At 39.7% G+C, this 12,602-nt stretch overlaps 2 protein-coding genes across 3 annotated transcripts; both read right to left on the reverse strand.

The window, feature by feature from the left end:
* Positions 1-1,010: 1,010 nt before the first annotated feature.
* On the reverse strand, positions 1,011-6,981 carry LOC307259957 (DLA class II histocompatibility antigen, DR-1 beta chain-like). Its single transcript, XM_080040052.1, has 5 exons — positions 6,881-6,981; positions 6,475-6,735; positions 3,035-3,316; positions 2,722-2,832; positions 1,011-2,318 (listed from the first exon to the last, which is right to left on the reverse strand). Exons 1-5 carry the CDS (start codon positions 6,936-6,938, stop codon positions 2,293-2,295), a joined length of 738 nt encoding a protein of 245 aa, XP_079896178.1. The 5' UTR covers positions 6,939-6,981; the 3' UTR covers positions 1,011-2,292.
* Positions 6,982-7,460: 479 nt separating this feature from the next.
* LOC307259169 (H-2 class II histocompatibility antigen, I-E alpha chain-like) lies at positions 7,461-11,169 on the reverse strand. Of its 2 annotated transcripts, none has more exons than XM_080038913.1 (4): positions 10,983-11,169; positions 10,604-10,867; positions 10,246-10,527; positions 7,461-10,154 (listed from the first exon to the last, which is right to left on the reverse strand). In XM_080038913.1, the coding sequence occupies exons 1-4, from the start codon at positions 11,038-11,040 to the stop codon at positions 10,033-10,035; spliced, it is 726 nt and encodes a 241-aa protein (XP_079895039.1). In that variant the 5' UTR covers positions 11,041-11,169; the 3' UTR covers positions 7,461-10,032. The 2 variants fall into 2 exon arrangements, with proteins under 2 accessions (XP_079895039.1, XP_079895040.1); XM_080038914.1 differs by having other exon boundaries at positions 10,604-10,829; positions 10,983-11,062.
* Positions 11,170-12,602: the final 1,433 nt, after the last annotated feature.

Genomic DNA, 12,602 nt, shown 5'->3' on the forward strand with positions numbered 1-12,602 from the left:
TTAACACCATCTGAACCAAATAAATGTATTTTGGTCTCATCAGAACACAGGACATGGTTGCAGTAATCCATGTCCGTAGTCTGTTTGTCTTCAGCAAACTTTTTGTGGGGTTTCTTGTGCATCATCTTTAGAATAGGCTTCCTTCTGGGATGACAGCCATGCAGACCAGTATGATGCAGAGTGCGGCGTATGGTCTGAGCACTGACAGGTTGACCCCCCACCCCTTCAAGCCCTTCAGCAATGCTGGCAGCACTCATACGTCTATTTTCCAAAGCCAACCTCTGTGTACGACGCTGACCACGTGCACTCAACCTTCGTAAACTGGGCCGCAGGGTGGTATTGCAACATGATAACGACCCCAAACACACCTCCAAGACGACCAGTGGCTTGCTAAAAAAGCTGAGGGTAAAGGTTATGGACTGGCCAAGCATTTCTCCAGACCTAACCCCTATTGAGCATCTTTGGGGCATCCTCAAACAGAAGGTGGAGGAGCGCAAGGTCTTTAATATCCACCAGCTCTGTGATGCTGTCATAAATGGGTGGAAGAGGGTTCCAGTTGCAACCTGTGAAGCTCTAGTGAACTACATGCCCAAGAGGGTTAAGGCAGTGCTGGAAAATAATGGTGGCCACACAAAATATTTACACTTTGGGCCCAATTTGTAAATTTTGTCTAAGGGGTGTACTCACTTTTGTTGCCAGCAGTTTAGACATTAATGGCTGTGTGTCGAGTTATTTTGAGGGGACAGTAAATTTACACTGTTATACAAGCTGTACACTGACTACTTTACATTGTATCAAAGTGTCATTTCTTCAGTGTTGTCCCATGGAAAGATATAAAGAAAAATGTGAAGAAATGTGAGGGGTGTACTCACTTTTGTGAGATACTGTATATACTGATTGTATAGATATGTATGTAGATATGGATATATTGATTGTATATAAATATAGATATATGCATTGTATAAATATATAAAATATAAAAAATCATAGTATATTAAGTTGTATGTATGTATAGATCGTAAATGTCAAATATAGTATCGCCAATTGTATAGATAGATTGTATAGAGATTATATGGAATACAAGAAGCGAATATAATAAATATTTTTATTTTTTTTACTATGGAAAAGGGGTAGGATTAAATAAGTGTATACTTCTTCCTGCTCCTTTTCAGGCATATCACATCAATACAGATAATTTTTTTTCTTTTTGTGAAGTCATTTAAACATACATTTTGTTTACTGTATTTGTATGTTTTTCATTTAGTTTTGTATTGTTTTTGATATGTCTGAAATAAAATAAAAAAATTCAAAAATTCAAATTCAACAGCGGTTGTCATATTAAATTATTGATGGACGAAGGATTCACATGGGCACAACAAATGACTAAATATGTAATTTTTAAGCCACAAGTGGTAGGCCTATGATGCAAGTTGTGAACCATTCCTGCAATTATAAAAAAAAACAATCTTCCATATTTGTTACCCTTAAAAGCCAAATAGCCCAGAATACATAGTTTATATACAACAAAGGTCACTGATTCCTGTTGGGAACTGAAATTTGCATTAGGAGAGTAAACCATTCTATCCCCTGTTGAATGATAGCACTAAAAACAACTCATGAGTATGAATCTCCATACAACACCACAAAACAAAGACCAACAAATCCATTTTTGTTTTGCTTTTGTTTACCTGTATGCTTTTTGTAAATTGTTAGTATTAAACAAGGCTAGGGGGTTTTATCTGTCTAACCTGGTTGAGGATTAGTCAGACATTACTGAGGGCTGCAATGCCCAAAGCCCTGACCCAGTTCTAAATGCATGAGTGGGTCATAGCTATGAGTGAAGTAGACTAGACTAAACATGGGGAGGGTGAGTCATGGTTGAAGGTGGCCACTCTGGATTTGATGAGGGTGCTCATGTGTCTCTGTGTTTCTAGTGAAGCAAACATAGAAACAACACAACATACAAAGTAAAAAATTAAGCCGCTATAAGAGTAGATTGTATGTTGTTTACATTTATAAGATCAATTGCATTGCTGAGAAAAAAACTGATTGCACGTTAAGTGCGGTAAAGAATTTATCCAGTGATCAAGTTTGCTTTCCTTGAAAATGTAAGTCCTGCAGGGGGAGTTAACAAATGTTGTGTGCTGTAATCTTCATGTTGTAGGCAGACAGTGTGTTAACACACCAGTCTCTTAACTGACAGAAATTCCATTTGCAAGCACTTTTCCTGTTTAGTGCTTGGTTTCTTTTTTGTTCATCAAGTTAAGGTGCTGGACAAGTGGTGTTTTCATGTTAACTAGTTGGCACCAACATCCGCCCTAGAATAAAAACATAGAGGAAAAGCAAAGTCACACATACCAGTAGTCGGTTTGAGTCACAATAATTAGATTTTGACAAGTGTTAAGAACAAGACAGAGGCTCTTTTGCTACATTAATTTTTTGAATGGGAAAAAAATCACTGGGGGTGGTTACTTCTATGCTCGTCTAGGATTTAAGGAATAATGAAACAATAAATATTTTCTGACAGCAATGCATTGCTGCAGGGGTGTACCAGAGTTGAACTTCAAACAACTATTAACAGTGATGCAATGTGACAGCTTTTTCCAGGAGGCAGAATGTTCTCTTTGTGTATTGTAATCTTCAATAGGACCTATGTATCTTTACACACTCTTTGCCTCAGCTGCTGAGATAGGTAATATTTTGGTTAATTTGGTCCCTCACCATGAGAGTTCTTCTTGTAGTAAATCAACCCAGCAACAAAAACGACCAGACCCAGCAACAGCCCTGCTGCTCCGACAGCAATCTTATTCCTCTCTGAATCAGTTCTTGTTCCTGGAAAAACAATACACAATCACAAACACCACATTCGATGAGCATATTGTACATTAATAATTTGACCTTAACTCTATAAAAATTAAGATTTTCCATTTTTTTTTCATAACAGAATAAGGTCCGAGATCAATTTTGCCTTGGTAACATTCAGGTTAATCTAATCTAACCTGCTGCCACACCACACACCTTCTTTCGCTCTTACCCCACTCAAGGAACTTTGGCTTCATGAGGCTGGAGTGCTCCACCATGCATATGATTCTCTCTCCGGGTGTGGGTGTGTACTCCAGATAGGAGTGCACCTGGTAGAGCCAATTCCCATTGGACAGTTCATCAGTGGATGTCACGTCAGATGTCACTTCCTTTCCATCCCTCAGCCACTTCACTCGGATTTGTTTGGGGAAGAAGCCATACGCGCTGCAGAGGAGCATGCCTGGGTGTTTGCTGCCCTCTGCCTTGACTGACCTCAGCTTGACGGAGGGCTCAACTTGGAGCGAGAAAACATAGAAAAAAACAAGTTGATATGAGATTATAGATTTTAAATTAGTCAGAATGCAGAGTTTAACACTTCGTATTACAACCCTCAAATTACAGTGTAAATGTGTTGTGCACAAGGCTAAATACATACTGGGTACTAATGTTAAGAAGGGAATAAGTAAACAGAATAAAGAGAAATGTATGAGGCAATTAATCAGGTTTCTCAAAGTGAAGAACAAGCTTAAACTGAAGTTTTTTGATCAGCAGCTACTGTGCACAACATTAAACATGAATATGAGACATTTTACAGATACTGTAAAGCATGTATTGTAATCACAGTAATCAATAGTTGCACTACGCGATGGAGCAGCTTTTGGCACAACACTTGAAAAAGTAGAAGTGGAAAATCTTACTAAAAATAAAGGATTTAATGGACCCATACAAAAAAAGAAAAAACAAAAGGGTTGGAAAACCACCCTGATACAGGACATTGACTGTTGAGTAATTATCTAATGGTTACAGGTATCTATCTTCTAGCCTATACACTCTGTGGATGGAGGTTATGCGTTGTCATTTCAGGTGACCAGGATCAGATACACAGGGTTCAGACTGCCTCTTGCTGGAATCGGGATGCGGGGTTAGCGGTGACCTCCTCCATGTCTAGCTGCTTATGCTGTGCACATAGGTCCTTATTGATAGGGATCTTTAAAACCTCTTTTATGTAGCCTATAGCGCCGGGTCAAGAAACATTTTTTCAAATATGAGGTCCATCAAGTCATCCACATACCCTGTGCAATGTTTGACAAATAACTGGGTTACATAATTACATTTTTTTTATGTGCATTACTTAACAATTAATGAATGTTTGTTTAAAATTGAAAGAAAACTTAATACGATTCATTTTATACTTTATAGAATTTACTGTAGGCCCATGTCTTTTTTGTATAACGTTTATTTCTTTATTATAAATGTATGTATTGTGAAAACTGTTGAGAAACTGAAGTGTAGGTCCTACTAGTAAATACAACATAAACAGTAGATAGGAAGGAAAGGAATGGAACACTTACGAAAAAAGTTCATAAAAAATTAACCGACACTATAGGCCTACTGTTATTTTCATAAATGTCATAAAAAGGCTTGCTTATATTATCCTAAAAATTTATGAATTCTATGTTACATTAGCCTACCTATTGTGTATAGGCTACTTCGTAGGCCTATAGGCCTACTGACCTTTTGACAAATTGTATGCTTGCAAAAATGTATGCTTAGGCAAAACTGGCTTTGAAACTTTATTTTGCTCCAATAAAGCAATTCAAGAAAAGACTAGAACTGCAAGCAGTTGTGAACGGGGGCCAAGCCTTCCACGCGACTCGGGATCGGGCGTCGTCGTCCCCGGCGCCGGCCCCTCGCTTCACGGAATCCGTGGATGTCAAGTTTTTGAATGTGGGATGTTCGTTGTGGGAGTTATAGGCCCAAACGCATTTTCTTTGCTTTTTGTGGTTTTGGCACCCCTTATGTATGACATTCGTAAAGCTATGTTAGATAGAAAGATGCAGCTCAATGTACCGAACAAGTGGATGTCAAGTTTTTGAATGTGCGATGTTTGGTTGGGGAGCTATGAGCAAAAGCAGATTGTCAGCCTCTCCATAGTAAAGACACTTTTTTGAATTCCCGCCAAAAGAAAACAGGAAAACAAATTGAAAAACTAATTTGTTTAATAATTCCCGCCCACATAGGAATCTTCCGATGGTCGTAGAAAAATTCTTTATCCAACTTTTGCTCGTGGGAATCGGTAGAGCATAATGCTTTTGGTTTCGTCCAAATCGGGCGAAAACTGTAGCAGTATGTTTTGGTGACTGACAGTTTTTGCGATGTAGCGAAAAATCTATATATACGCAAATGGGCGGGGCCTAAAAGATGACTTGTGGGCATCTGTGGATATAAAGTTTTTGACTGTCGGACTTTCGGTATGGGAGTTACAGCCCCAAACGCGGTTTCCTTTCTTGTAGCGCCACCTAGTGGCCGGGATGTCTGAATTTTTTCGTCTGCGTACCAGGCACTGACCTGGATCTAGTCATGCAAGTGGCATGTCCCAACCCTTTACGGTTTGGGCTGCAGCACCAGTTTTACGCGGAGAAAAATAATAGGAATAAAAATTCCGGCAAAAACAATAGTCCCAGGCCCTACTCGGGCTTGGCCCCCTAAAAATAAGTTTGTGCTATCATAGATAGGCTAGGATACGTAGGGAAAATGCCCGTGTGTTATGTCCATGCTTATACCCTGGGCCCCAAAATGACTAGACAGCCTGGGTCAATTAAACAGTAGGCCTAAAATATTTATTTTTAAATGGTGAAACTCACTTCCTCGATGGAGCTTCGGTCGCGAACACTGGGAAGTCAAAACATCCATCCACGGTCGTCAGTTTTGAAACGAAGCCCCCACTGTAGGCTAAACGTAAAGGGGCTCGAACATAGTGTTTAGAAAGAGTTTGGGGCACTTTCCCATCAAATACAAAGTTGAGCCACTCTGACCTTGTGTCCCCGGTAGAAGGCACCGCGTGGAGACTTTTATGTTCTGTCTTTCAGTCAATACAACAACATCACAATTGCAGTGACATGACATCCTATATCTTCATCATCCAGTGCTGGGAATTCACTTTGGTGGGCAGAAAGTTCGGTAAAGTTGGAAAGATATTGACAGATTCTAACTTCCTTGTGCGTGCCTAATAATGTTTTGCTTATCTATCCCGGAACTTCGATTAAATACCGAATTTGGGCAGTTGGCTGTAAGTGGAGTCCGCAGGTTGATTAAATTTATTTATTTTTTGCATGATTTTTCCAACAAAACCCCGTAGGTTGTCACGAAAACCTCGGCCTAATGAGCAGTGATTTCGCGAAAACATCCTCAAATAAGCCGCCACTTTTTTTTTTTTTTTACGGTACTTTTTGGGCATTTTTTATGCTTTATTGATAGTGCAGAGAGACAGAGGTGAAATGGGGCAGAGAGGGGAGTGACATGCAGAGAACGACCTAACTAAACTGGGTACGGCCCACCCTGGCCCCTGGCTACCGCCGGCCCTGACATACGGTATCTAGGCACTAAATAACTTACATTACATTTTGCAGGTTGTTATCAGAAGTAACCAAAGGTTTCAATATACACAATCACCTGATTTTGAAAGTGCGTGAAAAGCCCATGGGATGTGGGTTCTGCATTTCTCTTCATTCTTTTTTTCTTGTTTCAAAAAAGCGGGATTTTTGTTGAGGTCATCTGCAATCTCTTTGGCTTTCTCTGTGTAGCCGATGTATTTTCCCAAAGTGCTGTTGTATTGTCCAATAAGTAACTTATTAAAGTAGACTTGTTCCAGATAAACAGCATCATCAGGGGAAGTAAACTGGCAACGCAGCAAACCGAAACCAAAGTAAGCGCCTGTAACACAAATACATTCAAGTATTAGATCAAGTAGAAAGCTGCATTTCCCTGTTCTTTACCCCTATTTCTAACACAATTTTTTTTGTCTTATCATTGTGCTACACAAATAAACAATGACAGATTTTATTTAAATTTTACTCACCTGCTCTTGAGACTATCATAGACAGAGACAGTAGCACAAAGAAGCGGTGTATATGCATGGTGAACAACAAGAGACTGTTTAGAAGTCAGAAGTAAAGTATCTCACTAGGGACATATGAGGAAGTGAAGCAGAAACTACTCAACAACATTTTTTTTGTAGCCTACAGTAAGTGGGCGTGGCACAAAGTGTAATTAAAAAGGGGAGTCATTTTGTTCTGCATGTTACAAGCAGGTGTAATTTGATCTCCGTATTAATGGATCCCACTGCACAGTGACAAATCATTAGAGTTTAATGTATAGCAAAAAAAGGAAATAACTGAGTCTAGTATGCAGTCATCAAGAAGACACAAGTAAGCATCAGAAATGATGATGTGTGCTTTATGAAAATATTTAGGTCTATTGCAAAAGCTGCCTCACTACATCACTTACTGTATCTTTTCAAATCTGAATCCACTGACCAGACCTGTTTGAATGTAGTTACCCATGGTTTTTAAAAATTGATATCAAGGAGATTACTTAATTAATTACATTTTATTTTATACAAAAATCACAATATTCTTAAAGTAAATCAAAGTTTCATACATTCAGTTAACCATACAGACATAGGTAATGTTTGAATACACAACAATACAATAACCAATAAGAAAAATAGAAACTCTAGTAAACAAATTCAAAAGTTATAATACATAATGTTTCATTTAGATCAGAGAACCCCTATCACATTCAGTGTATGAATCTAAAACACTTCTTATAATACAAAGAAGATCAGTAGCCTACTTTTGTCAGACCAGAAGCTGTAGACTGCTCCGTGTAGTTTCTTATGTTTCATGGTTTGATTTAGTTTCCACTCCTGTTCAGAGACGTCTGTGAACTAACACGGTAATGTCAGTTACACAATATCTACCTATTTAAAGTATGCTAATGTTAGCTTACACTAGCCGAGCTCCTGGTCATACCAGAACAATCGGCTGTGGTAGCAAAACCCCTGAGTGATCTGAACAGGGTAGGAAATTTACTTTTTTTAACATGGGCTTTTTTTTGCCCCTATGCTGTGTGTTTCGGGGGCATTTTTGATAATTTCAGGGTCAAATTTATCAATTGTTTGGAAATATCTTGTTTCCTTTATCAGGGTACCACCAGGGTTTTCCAGATGAAATGAATGACATTTTAGGACTTTTTAAAACCACTTAGTATTTAATTTAAAGCTGCAGTTGATAATTTGAGCCGTTGGGATCCCAACGGCTGTTTTCCCAACGCTCTACCTGCTGTAGCTCCTCCCTCTGAACAACAGCTACGCGCGTTCATGTGAATTCAGTTACATTGACAGGAGACAAACACCATGTCCGATTCCGAGGTGATTAAACATTAGTAATGATAACTAGGCTACATACGTACATATTGAGCATACATTTTAATCACAGACATACCATGTATGTTAGCTTAAAATCATTGTAAATGTGCTGGTAGGCCTAACAAAAGTAGCTGTAACAGCCAGGCAAGATAGCAAACTAATTGTAACAGAGCGGAGAGGTGTGTGTGTATCTCCTACTATCTATGCTCCTGCTCTGACCGCAGCTGGGAGGGGCTGCTCGGGCAGTGTTGCCAACTTAGCGATTTTGTCGCTATATTTAGCTACTTTTCAGCCCCCCTGGCGACTTTTTTTTCAAGACAGCGACAAGCGACAAATCTAGCTTTTTTTCTGGTGTAATTGGTGACTTTTTCGCCGAAGCAAATATCACTTTTAACGCTTCTCAACGAGCAGCGGGAGCCTCCTGGCCCGTCCCCCGTCACAGAGCACTGACAGACGGCCCGGTCCTCGCGCAGCATCCCCTCCCAGCTACGGTCAGAGCAGGAGATAGGCTACACCTCTCAGATCGGGGCTGCTGCGCGAGGAGCGGGCTGCGTGTCAGTGCTCCCGCTGCTCGTTGAGAAGAGATGATACTTGCTTTGGCGAAAAAAGTCACCAATAACACCAGAAAAAAAGCTAGATTTGTCGCTTGTCGCTGTTTTGAAAAAAAAAGTCGCGAGGTCGCGGTCGGAGAGGTCTTGATGTGATAGGGCAAGAAGACATGGCCGGTGTACTTTTTTTCAAGCTCTCTCCGTCTCCCTTTCAGCAGTTAACTTTTCAATATTCGTCTTTCCTCGTTTTTTTGCTGTCTTAGCGGTGTTAGTTGTTAGTATCCTGGGAATGGTAAATTGAGGGTTCGTTTGTGAAGACATTGCCACTCGCTGTCCGCCGTAGTAGCCTTGTACCAAACAGTAGGCTAGTGTCAGACTGCTAGGGTCGTGAACGCTCACGCAACTGACGCATCAACGTTGTTGCCAAGGTCCCACAGCCAATAAGAACGGAGAATCTGACCTCGCTCTGATTGGTCAAAATTAACATGAGCGGTGGCAATTTTGGGGGGCAGCACACAGAGGCAGGGGGGAGCAAAGTGATAAAAAAAAATTTTCAGACCACTTCACCTACATATAGCTGAATGGCTATTATGACAGTTTTGCCAAATATTACAGTAAAAAAACTCTCAACTGCAGCTTTAAATAGAAATTCTCTGTGTGGGCGTTTTTTCCAACTTGACGTGTCTGAAATCATTTGTATCATCTAATTTGTATTTGAAAGTAAAGTACCATGGATGCCAAGCTGTCCATTTTCAACTCTGGCTTTGCAATTTCATAATAATACCGTTATCCCCCAAAATAATGTTCTATTTTACCTCTGCATTAAAAGCCCCTGTCAAATGAATTTCAAGGGCAATTTCAGATTTTTCAGGGGCATTTTTCCCCAAGCCCCCGCTAATTTCCTACCCTGTTATAGATACTGTACGTTTGTGTATTATTAACAATGAAGTCAGCCTTTCTTTTGTTCTTTAAAAAGTTAAATAGACTGGCGTTAAATTGAAAACTGAAAAAACTGAAAGGCTAAACTGTTTTCTTGCATATTTCCTATTTGTGTGTTGAATAAATATTTTGTTTTCAAACATGTTTGGACTGTACATATTCCACATTTAAACTCTTCATTCAATACAGTAGGCCTACTTAAATATAAAGAACGAGTGCAGGGCTGATATTTGTCTCGAAACCACTTCATGGTTTAGAAGAGAATACATTCATCAGCATCAATTCCATGTTAAAAATCCCTCATAAACAAAGTAATTATTGCCCATGGTGTCCCTTAACCATCAAAAATGTTCCGACTGCGACTCCAAAAAAGCCCAGAGCCAGACCCCCTCCACAGAAAACATCAGGTCCAATACTGGGATAACTCAAGTCAGGTTCTGGGAAGGAACGTTAGAGAACATCAGTACAGACCCAAAAAAATACACACATTTTTATATTAAGGTGGCTTTACAAGATCTAAAAACTCACCCCAGATTTTTGTTATAGGCCTCTCCAGGGCTGAGTGCTCCACAGTGCAGCTATAAATGTCCCCCTCCCTCGGTGTGAATTTCAGGGTTGCGAACTGGTGGAAGGTTTGATCATCATTGGGATAATATCGACTGAGAGACACCCCCTCTGACACTGGGAGACCATTTTTGGTCCAGTTCACTTTGATGGAAGGTGGGTAGAAATTATTCACAAAGCAGATGAGGCTGTTTTCAACTCCTGGCTGAACGTCTTCTGAAGGGTAGAGGACGTTCTCGGGAGGGTCTGTAGTGGATCAAAAACCTTCATCAACATTTTATCGATCATGGCACTACAGAGATAAACATTGATGTTAACTTACCATTTGCCTCTGGTGGACTTTTCTCCTCTATAATGAGATAAGCCAAAGCTAATGGACACGATTTATTGGCTTTGATAGCATTCTTGTATACATTCATATCACCAAATACTTCACTGGGCGTGAGCTCAATAAATCCGGGCACTTTGTATTCGATCTCATGTTTTTCAAAATCCACGTATAGAATCTTCTCGCCATCAAACTCAAACTGTACGTCAGTCATGCAGTTCTGAAAGCAGCCCACAACATAGACAATTTCATGAGGAACTGAAAAACAATAAAATGCAAATAAGTACAATACAACATGTGACAATCTCCAGTGAAAAGGTTTCCAACGGTGTTATTCTTAATAAAACAAAGAACATTTGAAACTTCTTCTTACTTTTTGAAAAGGCACAGAAGCTGTTCAGCACCAGAATTACGAGAGGCAAGAGCTTCATGTCTTGGCTGCAGATCGCCGTCACTGGATCTATCTCTTTTGACAGTCTGAAGAACTTTACTCAGTCACACGCCCAGACCATGTGCTAACAAGGAAATCAGATATCAGGTCTTTTTTGAATCCTCATGAAACCTGCGTCGATGTATCCATGACTTGTTAGACACACTCAATCTGAATAAAGGAAGTAAGGGCTTGACCACAGCTTCCTTGTTATGTTAATGTTGACTGGAACACAGTAGTCCAACCTGTTTTGCAGATTCAATTTGGCAGTGGTTTAAAGTGACAGCTTTTTACAATAAGCTTTTAAAACACAATGTATCATTTAATCTAACAGTCATTTTATTTGCAGCATTGATTCCCAAATTTATTAGATTGTGCATTCAAATGTACCCACACATCTACTCATAACAGATTGCATAGCTAAAACATGTGTTGAGGCTTTCCATTAAGCCAGTATTTGTTGCATGTCGGCCGGTGTTAGACGCGTGCCGTAGCCTCTGGTCAACAGCTCAAAACATATGGAATGTCCACTCTTTCCTTCAGTTTATGATGCACCTTATTCACCAAGACGAAACTTAAAGGTGAAGTAAGCGATTTATTTATGTTAATATAGCCAAGTTTCTGTAATACGGCCCCTGAATCTTAAAAAAAGTCTCCTAACTTTAGGATCACCCTTCAGCCAGCCTAACTTTTCAGTTGGGCCCAGACTAACTGTGTTTTCTTCTTTTAAACCAAGTCGATTGAGACACAGTGAATGTATTTACTGAAAGGCTATTGAATGACTTGAAATTACTCTTAAAAAAAAAGTTAAAACAAATTTGGAGACAAAACTTCCTTCACCCTCTCCACAGATGTCACCAACACCTCAAACGTGTCTGTTTTAAAGTCAAAGGCCCTTTCTGCTCCATAAAGCAAAGCTAGCTGTTAGCCTACACAACACTGTCCGGCTGGGTTGAGAGTCAGTTGAGATAGAACATTGTCAGTTGCTATGCAACTGACAGAAATGCTGCAAACCGACGTTCAATTTAGCAGTTAGGATTTCCTAAACAGGTGTTTAACAGACTTAGTATAGGGTTTGGTAAGATAAGATAGGATTCCTAAAGTTAGTTAGGATTTGCTTCTGTAATACCAAATCAGAGAAAATCCTATCTTAGACTCTCCTATCTTAAGATGTCTGTAATATGGCTGCTGGTAGCCTAAATATAAGACTAGAATGTGTTGAACAAAACTGTGGGCCCTACTGCTGTAAACAACAACAGTGAAACAGTAACTTTTCAGGAAGCTTTCTAACTTCAGGGATCACATTTTCCTGTGAGGAAAGTTTATTCAGTTATGAGATTATAGACTAGAAAATATTCACTTTTCTGACACACCCAAAGTTACATCTGCGTCGTGCACCTTTAAAGAGTTAGCCTATTCATTACAATATCCACTGTGAAAAAATAACTCACCAAATTAAAAAAAAATTAATAAAACGAAGCTATAACCTTAGTTTAGGCTATTTGTCGGACAGGTGGCGCTGGAGGTCCGCGAATGTGACAGGCGCTGCGTGTGGAAGAAGCC

This window comes from Ammodytes marinus (genome assembly GCF_949987685.1).
Source record: "Ammodytes marinus genome assembly, chromosome: 13".
Taxonomy (NCBI): Eukaryota; Metazoa; Chordata; class Actinopteri; order Uranoscopiformes; family Ammodytidae; genus Ammodytes; species Ammodytes marinus.